This window comes from Nipponia nippon, unplaced genomic scaffold (genome assembly GCF_047370975.1).
Source record: "Nipponia nippon isolate SJK-2023a ecotype South Korea unplaced genomic scaffold, ASM4737097v1 scaffold_2, whole genome shotgun sequence".
NCBI lineage: Eukaryota > Metazoa > Chordata > Aves > Pelecaniformes > Threskiornithidae > Nipponia > Nipponia nippon.
The window spans coordinates 39,343,661-39,362,425 of NW_028262336.1; the positions used below are offsets into that span (position 1 = coordinate 39,343,661).

The 18,765-nt window shown below is 38.6% G+C and overlaps 1 protein-coding gene across 1 annotated transcript in view; it reads left to right on the forward strand.

Moving 5' to 3' along the window:
- CFAP47 (cilia and flagella associated protein 47) overlaps positions 1 to 18,765 on the forward strand; it is a 351,597-nt gene that overhangs the window by 104,137 nt on the left and 228,695 nt on the right. The window contains exons 36-37 of the mRNA XM_087759023.1: positions 11,403 to 11,537; positions 12,039 to 12,151. Coding sequence (XP_087615149.1) covers positions 11,403 to 11,537; positions 12,039 to 12,151 — 248 coding nt within the window. The remainder of the gene's footprint in view (positions 1 to 11,402; positions 11,538 to 12,038; positions 12,152 to 18,765) is intronic.

Here is an 18,765-nt window from a genome sequence, read left to right on the forward strand (position 1 = left end):
TGTTTCATGATGTGCTACTGTATGATAGAAACCAAAATACTGCTTCATATAAATACACTTCATTATGAGCAATTTCCATAATTCCATGCTTTGTAGAATAGCATATATACAATTAGCTGAACATAAGATTAATTTACTTCAGATTCTAGCATTGTAAATCACACAATGAAAACCTGAGTGGAATTTATTATTAACATCCTAAGCCAATTTAGAAAAAAATATATTTAAGAACAAACATCATGCACTTAAACATAAAAAGGAGTGGTAAAAAAAATATATGAGTGTCTGGTGACACTTATGTGCATCTATCTAAACACGAAGGCCCGTGAGGGTTCTGTCCCAGATTTGGTGCACGCAGAAGTCAGTAGCTTTGGACTGCGGGTGAGAGTAACACTGTAAGCCGTCAGCTTCTGATGACCTTTCTTGGGAGGAATATGACGTTGTTGATGTTAGTTTCTTCTTCAATCTAGGATCCACTTGGGATCATTTTTATATGTTTAGTAACATGCTTTACATTTCTTGTCTTTTCTTCATTGGCCTACAGCTCCAAATTTTCTATATATGGTGCCCTATATACGTTAGATATTATTTCTTTGTTCTTTTTGTTGATCAATTAAAAAAGTTGCTGTCACAGCTAAACCAAGTAAAGCAAAGCTCGACAAGCTGGTCAACAAGCCTTCAGACAGAGAAGGCTTGTCCAGCCCCAGTGCTGAGGCCCTGTAAATTCCATACAAACCTTATGGCCTGTTAATAGCAACGGCAAGGTTGTATTACAAGGTTACATGCTCACAGGGATTCATGCTCTTATCTTCTATGTTCTCGTTGCGTGTGTTAGTTACCAAAATATTACCTATTTAAAATAGCAGATTCCCTCTTATTTTACTTTTTTCCTTTTTTCCCTGAGTCGTTAAAGTCCTGTCCTTACCAAAACTAGTAAAAACTGGTTAAGGTCACACCTTTCTCTTAGGAATTTGCAGAGTGATGCAGCTTCCATGATGAGCAAAGCGAATGTCAGGGACTGTGATGGGCTGGGGTGGGTCTGGAGCATGTTGGGCTGGCCAGAAGAGGATATGGTAGAATAGACATAGTATTTGTCGGTGTATTAGGAAACATTCCAAAGGAATTGACAGTATTAGAAATCAGCGTTAGAGGTGTGGTGTGAACAAAGTGATATGAAACGAAGCTCAATTACAACTTTTTTCCCCTTTCCATTCAATTATGTTATGATTACAGGGGAAAATTAACACTGCTATTTCCAGTTGTATCAGCTACTTTCTTGCTCCCACATCCTGGTACAGATATGCCGTTATAAATGGCTTTGCTATGACAGGCTAAACCAAGAAAATCTACTGTTTTGTATACTTGTGACTGACAGGAAGGTATAGTAGGTATAATCCTCAAAATGAAGCCATATTTTGCCTCAGCATTTAATAAGAAAAATAGGCTGTTCAGCACATGAAGGCAGAGGCTGGATGCTAGATGTGCAAAAGGAGTTAACCACATTAGAGGTGGAAGCAGAACTCCAGGACATTCTCCTTAATGCACTTAGTGTGTTTTAAGACTACAATGTCTACAATACTATGATATTATTAGTTCAGTGTATTTTTGAGATATTGGTGTTTTCATAGATGGGAAAGTCCATCTCCATACAGACTAGGAATTCAAACAAAGCTATATAATCAGTCAACAGTAGAAAAAGGAACAGATCTTGGATCTTTGAGGTCTGTATTTTAATTCTAGCTAAGGCATGTTCTACAAACAAAATATTCTGGAAAAGAAAAAAAAAAAAGAAGGTAAAGGCTACTTTTTTACATAGATTTATTTGAGTTCATATGTGCTTTTCTAAGACTACTGTATAAATTTCTTAAGCTTCTTGTTCTTCAGCAATAAAAGCAGCAAAATACATGAATCTTGTTACTGAACTGTCCTAATTTGGGACTTTTCTGATAGTCTTGTCTCTTAAATTTAGCAGGCCAAAATGTTCCAACTGCATTGGCAAAGTTCTTGACTATCAGGCAATCACTGCTTCTGAACTTTCAGGACAGCTTTGCATTAATTAATGCAAGGATGGTGGTGACAGCAAGCCGAGACACATATTAGGTCTGGAATAGATGGCACTTTCAATTACTTTAAAAATCTAAGATTCTATAATAATAAAGAAGTTTAACTGTCTGGAAGACTGCAGCTGCAAGTTTAAATGATACCTCTAACAGAGTTCAAGGCTTTAAAATCCTCTTAAGGATTAAGATACAGGCTTAAGATGGAGTACTTTGGGCAAGAAATTCTTTGTTTCCACTTTCTAATCATGACTGACAGTTCAACCCTGGAGTATTAATGGTGTCTTTCTATGTAGTTTTCCTTTGTGTTTGATATTTTTAAGTTCTAAAGTGCTTTGATTTGAAGAAGATCCAATTGAAAGCCCAAAATAAAATATTGCAAGATAAGATGATGGATAACAGCTATATGGAGGGAATGTACGTGACCAGGATAGATTAGGAGAGAAGATGGACTGATTGGGGACAGCCAGTAGAGCAACTCAATTTGCTACTGACTGATTTAAAATTGGGGCCAACAATGCTGACATTTATATTTGACACCAAGTAAAAGGGAGGATATTTTCAAACAAGCTATAGAAGATGTTGTGAGTAAAGTTGGAGAGTGTTAAGAAGCTGAAAATGAATGTGGCTGTTCTGTTGAAATGAAGGGAGGAATTCAGCATTGTTGTGGAGTAGGAAGCAGTGAAACTGGGCAATAACATGGCCATATGAGCAAGAAAGGGAGGTAGATGATAACCCCAAGACTTGAGTCTGAAGTGAGGGAGAGAAAGAAGATTCTGTCAGCAGCCAATGGAGAAAAGGAAAGAAAGGCAGCAATATAGAATTTTTTAAATTTCCTGTATATGTAAGAATTTCCAGTATATGTAAGACTTTTTTCTTGAGGTACCCTACAGATTATTGTATGCACTTAGAAAGATAACTTCCTGGCTGTCACTTAATGTTTCAGTCATACTTTTATTGTAATCATCTCTAAAGATGATTAAGACTTTTTTGTCTTCACTTTCCTGTGCTTTAATAAGGAGCTATTAGCTTGGTAAATATGGCAACATCTCAACAAAAGTAACTTTAAGGAAAAGGATTTCTTTCTTAATTCTTAGTTATTTGACTAAAATTTGTATGATATTGCAAATAGACAGATACGGAGCTCTATCTGCATATCCACCAATCTATAATGTAAATGCAAATACCTTGGTTTGCCTGAGATAGGAATCTAATATTGATATGCAGTCTTAAATTCAGAAAATAGAAGAGAGAAAAAATTAAAGATCACTTTTAGTTGTTACAATAGCATTGTCTTCTCATATGTATCTCTCCTAGACTATTCTGGAAAAACACTTGAAGAGAGTTGTAAAGGACTGAATCCTCCTAAGCATCTGTATAAAAGTGGATGCAACAACTATTTGCTTTGATCTGTAAGCCTGATAAATCAGAGCATTAGATAAAGAACATTTGGCTGGAATTCAGCTTTATTGGTAATGTGCAAGGCATTTGATCCTGTCCCACATAACATCCTTGTCTCTGAAATGGTGAAACGTGGATTTAATGGATGGACCACTCAGTGGATAAGGAGTTGACTGGATGGTCGCACTCAAAGAGTTGCAGTCAATGGCTCAATGCCCACATGGACACCAGTGATCAGTGGTGTCCCTCACGGGTCTGTACTGAGCCCAGTATTATTTAATGTCTTTGTCAGGGACATGGACAATGAGATTGAGTGCACATTCAGCAAGCTTGTGGATGACACCAAGCTTAGTGGTGTGGTTGGTACTCTAGAGGCAAGGGATGCCATCCAGAGGGACCTTGACAGGCTAGAGAAGTGGGTGTGTGCGAACCTCATGAAGTTCAACAAGGCCAAGTGCAACGTCCTGCACATGGGTCAGGGGAATCCCAAATATGGATACAGGCTGGGTGATGAGTGGATTGAGAGCAGCCCTGTGGAGAAGGAATTGGGGGTACTGATAGATGAAAAAGTGAATATGAGCTAGTAATGTGCGCTTGCAACCCAGAAGATCAATCACATCCTGGGCTGCATCAAAAGTGTGGCCAGCAGGTCGAGGTAGGTGATTCTCCCCCTCTACTCCACTCTTGTGAGACCCCACCTGGAGTACTGCATTCAGCTTTGGGGCTCCCAACATAAGAACAACATCGACCTGTTGGAGCAAGTCCAGAGGAGGGCCACGAAAATGATCAGAGGGCTGGAGTACCTCTCCTGTGAAGACAGACTGAGAGAGCTGGGGTTGTTCAGCCTGGAGAAGAGAAGGCTCAGGAGACTTTATAGCAGCCTTCCAGTGCCTGAAGGGGGCCTACAAGAAAGCTGGAGAGGGACTTTTTACAAGGGCACATAGTGATAGGACAAGGGGTAATGGATTTAAACTGAAAGAGGGTAGGTTTAAATTAGATATAAGGAAGAAATTCTTTACTGTGAGGGTGGTGAGGCACTGGAAGAGGTTGCCCAGAGAAGTTGTGGATGCCCCCTCCCTGAAAGTGCTCAAGGCCAGGTTGGATGGGGCTTTGAACAACCTGGTCTAGTGGAAGGTGTCCCTGCCCGTGTCAGGGGGGTTGGAACCAGATGATCTTTAAGATCCCTTCCAACCCAAACCATTCTATGATTCGATTCTATGATTCACTGGCATGATGAGATCTATGGAAACACATGCAACTGCAACAGACAAGTGATCTGTTCAGGCATGTCTATTTTTAAGTTCACCTAGATTATACCCTTGGGCACCCTGTAAACATGTTGTGGAAATGAAAGAAAAGGAAACGTATGTTTCAAAATCAGTGGTGCTTTTTATTTCCACCAGAGCAACTGAAAATAACTTGGACCTGATAATGGTCTCACCTGGGGTATTTCTAAAGAGAAACTGGATATGTGTGGGATGGATATAGTCTTTTAAAAAGGATATTCATATGTGTATACATTACAAACACAAAAATATAGACTTTTAAGCTTTATTTAGACACCAAAATGACTACTTAGTCTTTTTTCCAGACTTTCTAACTGTTCTATTCTCACATTGACTTCCAGCTTATTGAAAATTTGGCTGCTGCAGTGTAACCAAAGCCTATATAAACTTAGGAACCTCCTTTTGTTCACAAACAGCATTGTTTCCTATATGTTTACCTCTTAAATTCAATGTTTAAGCCTTACAAATCTGGAAATAACTAATAAAGCTTAAAGTATGGCTTTCTGTTTCTGAAATTTAATATAGTATTCTACTACCTTCTCTTAGTTTAAGACTTTTGCCATAATTTTCAATAGTAATTTGCAATTGTTGGTTTAAATTGGTTACCTAGGTAATGTTTCGTGGCCGCTGATTTCAAGCATTTTCTATTTTTCAGTTATTTGTGTCCTGCTAGAAGCTGTTCTTTTGTGTAGGATGTCTATTTTCATCATTGCTTGTAGGCTTTGTAGTGGTGAAAGCCTTCTTGCATGACTTTTGCATATGTTGAATAGTTTGCTTCATTACGTTATTCAACTAATAATTACATGTTCAGAAAAATGGAGTGTGTGATTGCCACAAGAAGTGGTTCAGCAATCTACTCCTTCCTGATATCTTTTAATAAAGTTTTTCTCTCCTCTTTTCTGTCTGTCAGAACTTTGGCTTATAGTTACTCTGATTATTCTGGATTTAAAACACCTTGATTTGTTTTTTTTCTTTTCCTTTTCCAGCTGGATAGATTAATATTTATTTGTAATATATTCTATTCTAAGTATCAATCCACTACACTGCTATGCTAATAAAACAGAACTGCCAGCATTTTCTAAATACCATGGAATGGCTTAGAGGCAGTTAATGCCATTTAATGTTTACATTAAGTTATAAACCTGTTTTCCTAAAATCAAGAGGCATTATTTCTAAGCAGTTACAAACTGTTTTCTGAGCAGTAGTACCAGCAATACTAAAGACCAGGCTTTAGTAATATACAAGTGATTGAAAACGTGGAGAGTTATTTATGGAATTAACAGCACAGAGCTGACGGCGTTATAACAGTTAAATAACTGTTTTTGCAACAGAATAAATCTACCAGCCCTTGAATTTCTTGTCCAGTTTTGATATAGTCCTAACTTGGAATATTTAGAATTTGAAGTATAATAATTTATCCAGTTTGTCACCTCCAGCATTCTCTATAACTAGGCAATATTAGAGCACAAATAAAAAGCTAACAAGCAAGCACCCAACTCTTCAAGAAATGTGAGAGGCTTTTTCATATTTTGAGAAACTTTGTTATGGATACAATTTAAGCCATAAATCTGTTAAACTTTATTAATTGCTATTGTTTGCTAACACAGAATTTTTTAAAGCAAATAATATTTATAGACTATGTGAATTTTCTGCTGAATGTTGTTATGAAGTACACTGGTTTTTATTTTTTTTTTTAATTAGTTCGTAGAGTAGTAGATTAATGTCTCAAATGCAGTTTTATGAATTCAGCACAGGATAAAACAGAATGATGTTTTCTGAGGGAATAAGTTCTGATCTAAGTGGAAATGAGTAGAAGTAGGGGGTAAAAGAAAGTTAGGCTTCAACAGGTAATCTACCCTGACATTTTTGCTATCTTAAATGAAAATGTAGGAAAGATGAACAGTGAAGGTGTAAAACCACAGCTGTATTGGAATAACTTCTCCTACAAATACTTGTTAACATTCAATAGCTATCACTGAGATAAGTGAATGGAAAACATCAGAATATTTTTCAGACCTCAGTTTTAAAAGTTTTTGCATGGAAGAAGCTTTTTTACTTTGCATAGTAAGTGCATCCTAAAATTCCAACTTTAAAAAACAGTGGTGGTGGAAATAAATAGAAAAGCAAGATATGAAGCATATGATTACATCAGTGCATGAAGACTATATGACATAAATCTTAAGAATTATGAGGATAAGCATTATCTAGGAAACTATAGAGAGTGACAGGGAAACTTAAGATCAGTGCCCAGTGATGTACTCGTTCTCTTGGAAGGTTAGAGAAGGAGCTGTGCTAGAACTGCTGGGAGTAGGATGTGATGCTTGTCATGGGCACAGGGCAAGAAAAGAGGGAGGAAACGGTCAGTAACTCTTCCTGCCTTTGTGCTCCATGGAATCAATGGATTTGCCTCCAGGGGAGCTCCAGTTCTGCCTTTTCTATGGAATCTACCTGTCTCTAACTTAATAAAACAGAAGGGAAATTAAGAAAACTTTGAGGTTATCTAGTGAGATGTAATGCGAGCTGAATTTAATATGTATGTAGGTAAAAGTCTGGTAAGGCTTGTCTGTTCTAACTAATATATCTTGGTAGGTTTCTCCTTCCTGTTGTACCAAACAAAACAAAAATTCATATTCCTTATAGTACAAAGCACACAAAACACATTATTGCAGGACTACAGGCATTCAATTTGCAAGACTACAGGCATTTATTTTAATTAGGGCTGAGTTGTAGTCAGTAATAAGTCTGTGAATCTTTGAGTAACTAAGTCATCTTTTCTTAAATAATGTTTATCCTTTGGGAAAGGGCTGCATCCCTTCTCTGCTTTTAGTCCACGAGCCAAGCCTTGCCATGTTTTCCAGTATTCAGATTCTCTCTCTTTTGTTCTCTCCCCACCCTGCCATATAATGCTTTAGGGTATGGAGAAAGCGAGGTTCATTAGACATTAAGAGTCCATTCAGGGATACAGCTCCTTCTGATTTCCTTGCAACCAGAGAGATGGAGCCTTGTTAAAAATACAATTTTCTGAAATGTCTATTGTAGAGTCATCAAATGATACAGGTTAAATGCTCTTCAGACTTAACTAGCGTCAAGCCCCTGGGGGCACCCCCAGCCCTGCCTGCCCCTGCCCAGCTCCTCGGGGCTCCCCCCACCCACCTGTGGCCCAGGACCCAACATCAGCTCCCCAGGACCATCAGCCCCTGCCCCAGCGACACCGCAGCAGGGCTGGTCTCCAGCTCCCCACAGCCCTACCTTGCCCAGCCATGGGACTCACCAAGCCAGGCCCACCTGTCGGCCCTCATCCCAGCCTTGGCCTGTCCTGGTCCCCAGGGAGGTGCCTGATGGCTATGGCTGCCCTGGTGCTCCCCTGGCTGCTCAGCTCCTGGCTGGGTGGTGGGATGGGCCCTGGCTGGCCTCTGCTCTGCAGCTGTGTTATATTGCCTTTGGATCCTGGCTCCAGAGAGAACAGCTGGCCCTTGCTGTGCCTTGGCAACTACCTCTGCCTTTAGTTTCCCTTTCAAGTTTGGACAAATTATAACTTCACTCGCCTTTCTGGATTTGTTTTCTCCTACTGAATTGAGGATTCTTACATACAAGACATGGAGCACCTCATTATAACACAGCAGCTCATGGGCTGAAGGAACCAGAGAAAATACTGCTGGGTTCATCTCTGAGAATTCTTTAATTTCTCCTTTCTGTAAAACATGGGGGGAAACTTCTTACAACTTGTAGACTGGATGGAAAAGAAATATTTTTTCCTGCATTGGAAATGCTGTGTTGGTTTGACTCCTTGCATTTCTGAATTTAGAATCCAGTTTATTCTAGATTTTTCTGGTTTGAAATGCAGAATTGTTTTCACCCACCTGTGACAACAAAAGATCATCTTATTTTCCCTCTTCTCTTCTATTTCAAATGTGGGTTCATTCTTGGTAGCAGAAGAGATGGGCACCCAGTTTTGATGATGTTTTAGGAAATGAAGGAAAAATAGTAAGCTCTTTTTATTTACTTCTTGGTGTTCTCTTGACTCTTTGAAAATAAAATTGTACTTTGTGTGGGGCTAGAATGCCATAGGCTGGTGAAAGTGGGCATTACTTCAAATGCTTGGTGTTACTGCATTTATTTAGAGCATGTTCATTTAGAAAACTTAGCTTATTTCTCCAACTTTTCTCTCAGATTCTTTCTTGGTTATACTGAACATAACTTCAAAGGGAGAGTGTTTTCTTAGGCAGCTGCCTTTACAGTTTTCACACAGAGTCAAAGGGAGACTGTGTATAGGCTTGGGAGAAAAAGAAATGAAGGTTTCTAATTAGACAGAAATCATGTGTTTCAGGAAGTCTCATGCTTGAGCCTGGGAAAACACTCAAGTGTATGCGTACTTACCATATAATCATTTTCATTTAGGCATCAGCTTGTAGTGATATCCTGTTGGCCCATGGTCTGAGCCAATAGGCTGTGTAAAGATTTTTCTACATGGAATATTTGCTTTAAGCTACTGATTTTTTTTTTTTACATTCTGTTGGAATAAGGTGGCTCCACTAGAGTTTCAAATGTTTGCCCTTTATTATACCCTTTCTCCTCATGAAATTATTATGTCAAAATGCAGCTTTTGCTAGCTGAAAAAATATTTGTCAGTTGCTGATCTGTCACTCATCAAGTCGAAGCTGTTTGAGGGTGGAGCTATTTGTACTTGTGCTCAGTGTTGTGTCATTTCACTTTCTTAGAGCACCTGCCTCAGGACTTAAATCTCAGCTGCTTTTTAGGGTCCTATGTTTTAAGCAATGCATTTCAGCCAATATTGCATTTTAATTACATGAAAAGAGGCAGAAAACTCAATAAGCAATTTCTAATTAAAAAGAATTCTGTTAATAAACTGTTAATGACAGTCAGGTTTATTTCTGTATGTAAAGAATGAAATAGAGAAGAATTTAAAATAATGAGAGAGAGGTGTTTAGCAATAATCAATAAATCCTTAAGCCACTAATTTCCAGAAGCTGGCAAATTATGTCAATGGAAAGAGCACTGTATATTTGCCCAGTTTCTTACACTCTTTATTCAAGCAACTGCTCTGTTGCCAGAGGCAGAATAGTGGGATAGCCAGTCTCTGATACTCCAAGGAGATCCATAAGTATTTATCATATAGAATCATAGAATCGTCAAGGTTGGAAAAGACCCTTAAGATCGAGTCCTCCAACTGTCAACCTATCACTGCCAAGTCCATCTATACCATGTCTTCAAACACTGTATCTATCCGTTCTTTAAATACCTCCAGGGATGGAGACTCAACCACTTCCCTGGGCAGCCTGTTCCAATGCTTGACCATGCTCTTGGTGAAGAAGTTTTTCCTAATGTCTAACCTAAACCTGCCCTGGTGCAGCTTGAGGCCGTTTCCTCTCTTTCTATCACTCGTTACTAGGGAGAAGAGGCCGACCCCCACCTCACTACAACCTCCTTTCAGGTAGTTGTACAGAGCAATAAGGTCTCTCCTCTTCTCCAGACTAAACAACCCCAGCTCCCTCAGCCTCTCCTCATAAGACTTGTGCTCTAGACCCTTCACCAACTTCGTTGCCCTCCTCTGGACACGCTCCAGCACCTCAATGTCCTTCTTGTAGTGAGGGGCCCAAAACTGAACACAGTACTCTAGGTGCGGCCTCACCAGTGCCGAGTACAGGGGCACTATCACCTCCCTGGTTTTGCTGGCCACACTATTCTTGATACAGGCCAGGATGCCATTGTCCTTCTTGGCCACCTGGGCACACTGCTGGCTCATGTTCAGGCAGCTGTCAACCAACACCCCCAGGTCCTTTTCTGCCAGGCAGCTCTCCAGCCACTCCTCCCCCAGCCTGTAGTGTTTTATGGGATTGTTGTGACCGAAGTGCAGGACCCGGCACTTAGCCTTGTTGAATCTCATGCAGTTGGCCCCGGCCCATCGATCTAGCCTGTCCAGGTCCCTCTGTAGGGCCTTCCTGCCCTCCAGCAAATCGACACTTCCACCCAACTTGGTGTCATCTGCAAACTTACTGAGGGTGCACTCAATCCCCTCATCCAGATCATCAATGAAGATATGGAACAGGACCGGCCCCAGTACTGAGCCCTGGAGAACACCACTCGTGACTGGCCGCCAACTGGATTTGGCTCCATTCACCACCACTTTCTGGGCTTGGCTGTCCAGCCAGTTTTTAACCTAGTGTAGAGTGCACCCATCCAAGCTGATTTAGATCTTGTGGATCCTTGTTCAATGTCATTACAGCTGATTTTGTATTCTGATAAGGGACATTCATGAAACTGCTTTTTGCCATACCTGCAGGAGGAATTAACTAGAGAAACAAGGGCTTTTCTGCAAAATTCGAAGATAGACTGGCTGTCGTTGTTCTGTTCTTTGGAATATATATTTACTTTTTCAGAGTGTTGTATTGCATTTTATCCTAGGTTTATTACCAGAGCATGGCAGTGGTCTTCAAGAATTAATTTTTTTGTGCACTGACAAGATTCATATTCGTCTTAGCTATGGGCCTAATCCAGTTATTAAAAGTTAGGTTGAAAATATTTGTATAATAAGAATTACCTTAAACTTTTTTGTTCTTCATCTTCATATCTCTAAACTATTCAGACAAAATTTTAACTGAAAATCTGGTTATTTTTTCTCTTTCATTTTCAATATTAGGCCACTGATATCTGTGATCCCAACCCAGTCATGCTGCTTATTCTGTGTGTCTACCTATATGAAAGTCTCCCTCACTACTTACCAAAGAAGACTATAGAATTTACAGGTGCTCTCCATGCAACTGTTGTTAAACAGGTATTGATACCATTGAATTTAGATTTGTAGCAGTACAAGGTTAAGACACTATATATGTGTTTATATTTTGTCTATACTACAACAAAGAATGAATGGGTTTCATGTCATTTGGCTACTAAATATAGAAGATGGAAGCATGTATCTTCTTTTTCTCTTCAGGCTTGGGATCCTGACTTCTGCTGCTGTTTTTTCCCTATGCTTGTAAGCACAGAAAAAAATCTACAAATCTGACAGATCTGAGATCAAAGATAGAGAGGAATAAGAAATTAATAGGCATAGGAGTTCAGTGTACACTGCAAAAAGAGTACTCAGAAAAATTGAGGTTGGATAGTCTGTGGGAAGTCTATACTCCTTAGGAAGGAAAATGATCTACCTAGTTATTTGAAGTACTTTCTTATTTTGTGATATCCTTAGTTTGTATTTTGGAACCTAGCTGCAGAACACATCTTTTGTACTCTAAAAATCAAATAAAATAGGCTGATTTTGTTGTTGTTGTGATAGGTGCGTCTGAAAAACCCAAGCAGTAAAACTTTGATGTACAACGCTATTCTTGTAGGAAGAGATGCTGATGATTTCTCATTACCTAAAGGAAACACTGTCACCATTGCTCCTAAGTAAGTAATGATATTTTTTTTAGTGTTATTAATAAGTCTAGCGGTATGGAAATATAAACCTACTAATTTAATAGTGGTGGAACAATAGAAATGTGCTCAACTACAAACAGGGCAAAATTAGTCAGTATAAAGATCAGGCTTTTTCTCCTTAACCTAGAACAAATCCTGAGTAATCTATCAGTGGGACACTTACAGTTTACCTTAATAGAGCTTTGAGAGCAGAATACAAGCCTTCAGATCATTAGAGGAGTCATCTGTGTCCAAGAAATATTTTTGTCCCAATGCATTGAAAGCTTTGATTTTCAGTTTGGATCTGCTGTTCTTATATATTATTTTTTTGCCCAACTAAAGTTGAAATATCTCATCTAAACTTGATTCACATTTTTTACATCAATGTATTGTGGAAGCATGAGCAGGTAAAAATTCTTTCTTCTAAGATTTCAGTTTTTGTTTCTTATTCTTAATTGAAGCATGGCTGGGAATTTAAAAGACCATGGTACAGGTTTGATAGTAGTGTTAGACTGCTTCTTTTTGCCCCCATCCTCCCTCCCCGCCAAGATGGAAATTTTGCAGCTGCAATGTAGTTATTTCTCTGTCTTACATTTCTGAAAGTCATCTAAGGATTTTGGAGAGATTTAATTTTGAGAAAACATTAGATTGTTAACATTTTTGGTAGCAGAAACACTCATGGTATATCGCCATCTTTTTCTTTTTGTTCACTAAGTGCTATGTGGCTTTATGACTAGATACAGGAATTTCACTAATCCCTGTTTAACTAGTGAAGACAAGAGGGATGTAGCAGTGACTCTGGCTGTCAGTTAAGAGTTCTGAAGTTTAGACTGCAAGTGTATTTAAGATATTCCTTTGCAGATAAAATGGATTAGAGATTGTAAAAAGGAAAACAAAGGTCAACATTTGTATGAAAATATCCTGTGAAGAAGAAAAATTTCAAATATATATTGTCAAATTCAAGAAGACTCAACATAAATATAGTGCTCTTCAAGGATGATCAATATTTCAGTATTAAATGACATGCCTATTGTAAATATATGCAAAAGGGACAAGTAATGCTACGTTTTCAGCGAGCTGTGAGGATGATTTGATTCCATTTTCTTTGCAATTGCTTCAAATAAGAATTAACATAAAAATGTAATCCTTGAAAACACCATGTGTTTCTCTGAAAGGTCAATACCATGGCTGTTTTTCACTTCACCTTTAAAAAAAACCCAAAAAACCAAAACACAAGTAAATGCGTACAGCCTTGTCATTGAGCTGCTTGGCATTATATATAGCAAGAAACATTTGAAAAAATGCATAGAAATAAAAGCTTGTGGAAATGACAGTTGTACACTGGTGACCTCTGCAGAGTTTATCATAATGTAACCTTACTTGTAATCTTGGTCACTAAGTGAAAAACAGATTCTTTGTAATTAATACCTTTCTTAATATTTCTTAATATGTTTGAGAACTCCAAGCAGCGGTGGGATGGGTTGGAGTCTTGTAGGTGCTTTATATTAGACCATAATATCATAGGTGGGTTTGGAAGTGATAGTAACGTGAATAATAAACCAACACCTCTGTTTAATAGATTATGTGTAGGCTTATGGCTATTAGTGCTGATTGATATTCAGTTGTATAAGGTCAAGAAAAATGGTAGAGAATTTGTAGGAGAGAATGTTCTGCTTCCTTTGGAAAGAATGCCTTCAGAGAAACTCAGAAATGATGTAGGCTTGTAACAGAATTCTAGAAAAAAATAAATCTATTTATGGCCTAAATAAAAAGCGAGGGAGAATTTTCAGTGTATTCAGTAAGAAATTTGATGTGAGTGTATTAGTAAAACTTAATGGAGTTAATTTTTGGTGGGAATGCTAGCATCACTGACTATAACTTGTTTAGGAATAAAAGATGTTAAAATAGCTAGAAAGAGGCACTTCACATTGAAGTTATTTATTCTACTTTTAGAAGTAAATAATCCATAAATATGGGATTGGAGGCAGATGAATCAATGTGTTAAAAATCACTAAAAATTAGAAAAGCCTACTTGCTATATCAGAGAATAGGAGTTATACTTTAAAAAACTTTCTGAGTGTCTGTAATGGTTCAGACAACTTAAGGTCAGATATCTCTGCATCCTTGTTCCCCTGAATTGAAACTATTCCTTATGAATTTATGAGTATTATATATAAACATGGATATGCTTTCACCACTAGTTCATCTTTCACTGCAAGCTAGCTTGATACTAGCCAGCTTCTTTTCCCCTGAAACAACAGGTACTTTAGATAAACTAATAAAGAAGAAGCAGTTAAAAATAGCAGCTATTGCCTTATGAAGGCCTGCTGCAGGGCTCCAGTCAAGTTGTAAAGCTTGCTTTGCCAAAGTTTCAGGGTAAAAGATCAAGGGAAATCTTAGGAGTTCAGAGAACATTCACTCATGAGAGTTCAGGCAATTACAGCTGAAAAGATGAACCACAGCCTTGATAGGGAGGCTAAAGAAACTGAAACTTGTCAGGCTTCTGATTGGAGAGCTGGAAGACACTAAGTAAGACATGTCACGGATAGAGACTTGTATCTAATTATCCGCCAAATATATATATTCCTATATTTAGAAGTAACTATAATTGGATTTAAGATGACTGTGGGTCATTAAAATAACTAATGAGGAGTAAGTGTGACTGACTAATCCTGTTGGACCTGCTGGGTGAGCACGCTTGGCATAGAGTATTCTGTATATGAAGGCCCAGTCTGAAAGAACTGTGTTTACTGTCCAGGAGAGATGAACTGCAGGAAACTGATAAGCTAAACAGATCAGGGAAAAATCTGAGCAGAAAGGCAAAGGGTAACGAAGAGGAGTTACTTAAATATATTAGGAAGCACTGATGCAGCATTAGATGGAGATGCCAATGATTTTAAACTAAAAATAATGAAGTGTCAGAAATATGTAACATATGTCTGTCTGTATTTTCAAAGAAGCATGACAGTGCATACTGTGGTCCACTACTAGGTGGAGAAACTCATAAACGGCTGTGGTGGGTTAAACTTGGCCAGCTGCCAGACACTCACCCAGACACACTCTCTCTCACTCCCTCTCCTTAACAGGACAGGGGAGAAAAAATTGCTAAAGAGGTTTGTGGGTTGAGATAGATGGGGAGACTGCTTACCAGTGACCATCACAGGCAAAACAGGCTCGACTTAGGGAAGATGGTTTTAATTCATTTTCAATTAAAATAGGCTTTTGTAGTGAGAAACAAAGATAAAAATTAAAACATCACCTCATCTCTTCCTCATCTTCTCCCAGACTCAACTTCACTCCTTCATTCCAGAGTCCTCTGCCTTCTCCTCCTGCCACCCTGAATGGCACAGGGAGTGATGGGGAGCAGGTGGCTGCAGTCACTTCACAACAGTTCCTCTTTGCTTCTCCTTTCTCCTCATGCTTTTCTCCTGCTCTGTGAGTCCTTCCATGGCCTGCAGTCCTTCAAGAAAAACTTGCTCCCACATGGGCTCTCCACAGATCACAATTCCTTCAGGAAATATCCAACTGCTCTGGCATGGGGCCCTCCATGGACTGCAGTGTGGATATCTGCTCTGGTATGATCCTCCCCACATGCTGCAGGGAAATGTTCTGGCAGCTGGAGTACCTCCTCTCCCTCTCCTTCTCTGACCTTGATGTTCTCACTGCTGTTTCTTACTCCTTTTCCTCACTCCTCTGCCTTTTTGATGTTTTTGCCCTTTCTTAAATATGCTTTCACAGAGGTGCCATTAGCTTGACTGATGGGCTCAGCTGTGTCCTGCAGTGGGTCCATTATGGAGCCAGCTGGAACTGTCTGTGTCCTGCACAGGGCAGCTCCCGGTCTCTTCTCACAGAGGCTGCCCCTACAGTCCCCTGTTACCAAAACCTTGCCACCTACACCCAGTATCTGTCAAGAATGAATATTTTGTATCAATTGGCCAAGATGAAACTGGCTTTAATCTTAAACAGCTGAACATCAGGGAAATCTGTCGTTCTGCTCTGGCTTTTGGGATGCATCAGAACATTCTCAGTGTAGCTGAGTGTCAGACCTTGCATATAATGTAATTAATCTTTGATCTGAGATTCCCACTCTCCAGGGCACTGCATTGTGTCATATAGACTTGCAGTTAACAACAGTAGTAGCATAAAGGTCTCTAAGCTCTCTTATGTAGTGTAGACATGCCTATAAGTTACTCAGTCTGGGTATCTTAAAAAGAAAAATGATGAAGATGACTTGATAAATATTTAAAAGTACCTTCCTGGGAAAGGGACCTGTTTAACTGCAAAAAACACAGAATAAAACTTTTTATAAGAACAACAGCTTGAAGCTGGAGTTGTACAAATTCAACCTGGAAGTAGTGAAGGTGATCACCTATTGAAGGGAAGAAACTTTATCTGAATGGCAAATTCTTTAACTGTAGGAGTTTTGCAAACCACAGAACATTGAAAATAGTACAGGAAGTGACCTCAGAAAGTTATTTAATCCAGCCTTCTGCCTCAGATAATATGGAGTGCTTTCTCAGAAAAATGCTCCTGCCAAATGGTAGTTATCAGAAGCAATTGAAGGATGATTGGGTTGCACATAATGGCCTGCAATGTATTACTACTTTGGATTGTGTTATCTAGTGATTTCCACTGGCCTTAAACTCTGCAAATTTGATCCCACCAAGCAACTTTTTATCTTTCTTTTCCTACACCAAAGTACAACAAATAAAAGAGAGAGAATTTGATTGCTTGCTTTTTTGAAAGATGGGACACACTGAGCTGATAAAGAAATTCAGAATCTTTGACGCCTACAGTGTATCAACTGTATTTTTTATATATATATATATATATATATATATATATATGTATATCTCAACTCTGTCAAAAATGGTAATGTTTGGGGTTTGTGCAGCAGAGACATGAAAGCTGTAAGAGCCAGATTTTCAGGACTTCCAGGATTTTATCATCGATTCTCAGAACTGAGATCCTGAGACTTTTGACGTTAGGAAGAATTCTGGAATTCTGGACAATATCATATTCCTTTATCCTAGGTGTTAAGCTAGAGATCATGCTGGGTTCATTCTATTAGCTATAGTCACCCTTTCTGTGGTTTGATGAGCTTTTTTCAATTCTGCTATATCCTTTTTGAGGTAAAGAGGTACAAAGAGTAATTAAGGTTTGAGCCCTTTGGATGGGATCTGGTGGCCTAATGGTGATCTATGTTGCTGTCTGTTCCTTTTCTAATTATTCCTAACGTTTAATTTGGCTTTATTGGATGTTTCCCAGCACTTTGCTGATGTTTTCATGAAACTATCTGTCACAAATCGCAAGTTCTTAATGGTGAGTTATAATGGCTTGGGGGCCATAATTTTATGTAAACATAGAACTGCTTTCTCTGTATGCCTCTCTTTATATCTATGTTCACTGAATTGCCTGTCATTTTGTTGTCTCATAAGGTCCTGCAATCATTGCACTGTCAATCTTTGTCCTTGCAACCTGGAGCAACTTAGAACATCAGTAAACTTCCTTACTTTCCAGTTGTCGCAGACCCTTGAGGACTCCATTAATAGCCTTCCTACATAGTAGGAAGTGTTAGTTTCTACATTATGTTTCTTTGCTTCTTTCCTTGCTTCTTTCCTGTCTGCTAGTTTCCTTGTAAGTCTATAGAAAGGGATTTTGTTAGAAATAGAAGAATTAAATCACCCTCCTTAATCATGTTCTTGTTGAACTCCTTTTATGAACTCCCACAGGTTTATAAGGCAGGACTACATTTTACAGATGTTGACTTGTGCCAGTTAGATCTCATTTATGTAGATCTTGTTTATAGTAGATATCATTTATATTTATCCTATTCTTTTATTCTTTATAATTGTTTCTACTACCTTGCATGGTATAGGTTTGAGGCTTAAAGGTCTGTTATTCTCCTGATCTTCCCCAATTTTTTTTTAAGATATTGGTATTTATCACTACCCAGTTCTCAGGTCCCAAAGTAGTTTTAAGTAAGAATGCTGTATATATATATATATATTTTTTTTTTTTTCTTTTTTTCCCTGGTCCATCATAAGAATGAGGTTAAGGTCTTCCCAGAAAATTTCCTTAACAGCAGCTGTCACCCAGGGCCAAATCTTGCCATTGCTCCCATCAAAACAAGTTTATAGAACTTCTGCCATCATTGTGATTGCTCAACTTACATGAAGAGATGTGTCCATTGAGTTCACTTGAAAAAGTAGCTGCTATTATGAAAGTTGTGAACCAAATGTAAATGAACACGATTCCATTGAAGACATGGCATGGTGATTGCTATTACAAGTCCTTTACTTCACCACTTACTTGTGTAAGTATATACACATGCAATATGTAATAGGCATATTTCACATACCACTGTTAGTTGATTGCCTCTGCTTTAGAATTCCCAGTTGGCAGAAGACCAATAAATCACACATAATTTCCCTCTGCCTCTGTTTTAATTCTTTTCTGTCAGCCTGCAGAGTTCCTGTTAATTTTTTAATGGGGAAGGCTGATTTGGGTTGGGGAGAAGCTTCATTTTGACTTTAGCATCTGCTCTCTCTTCCAGAAAGACAACTAACAAATCTGCAGTTTATAAATATAACCTTTTCCTATAT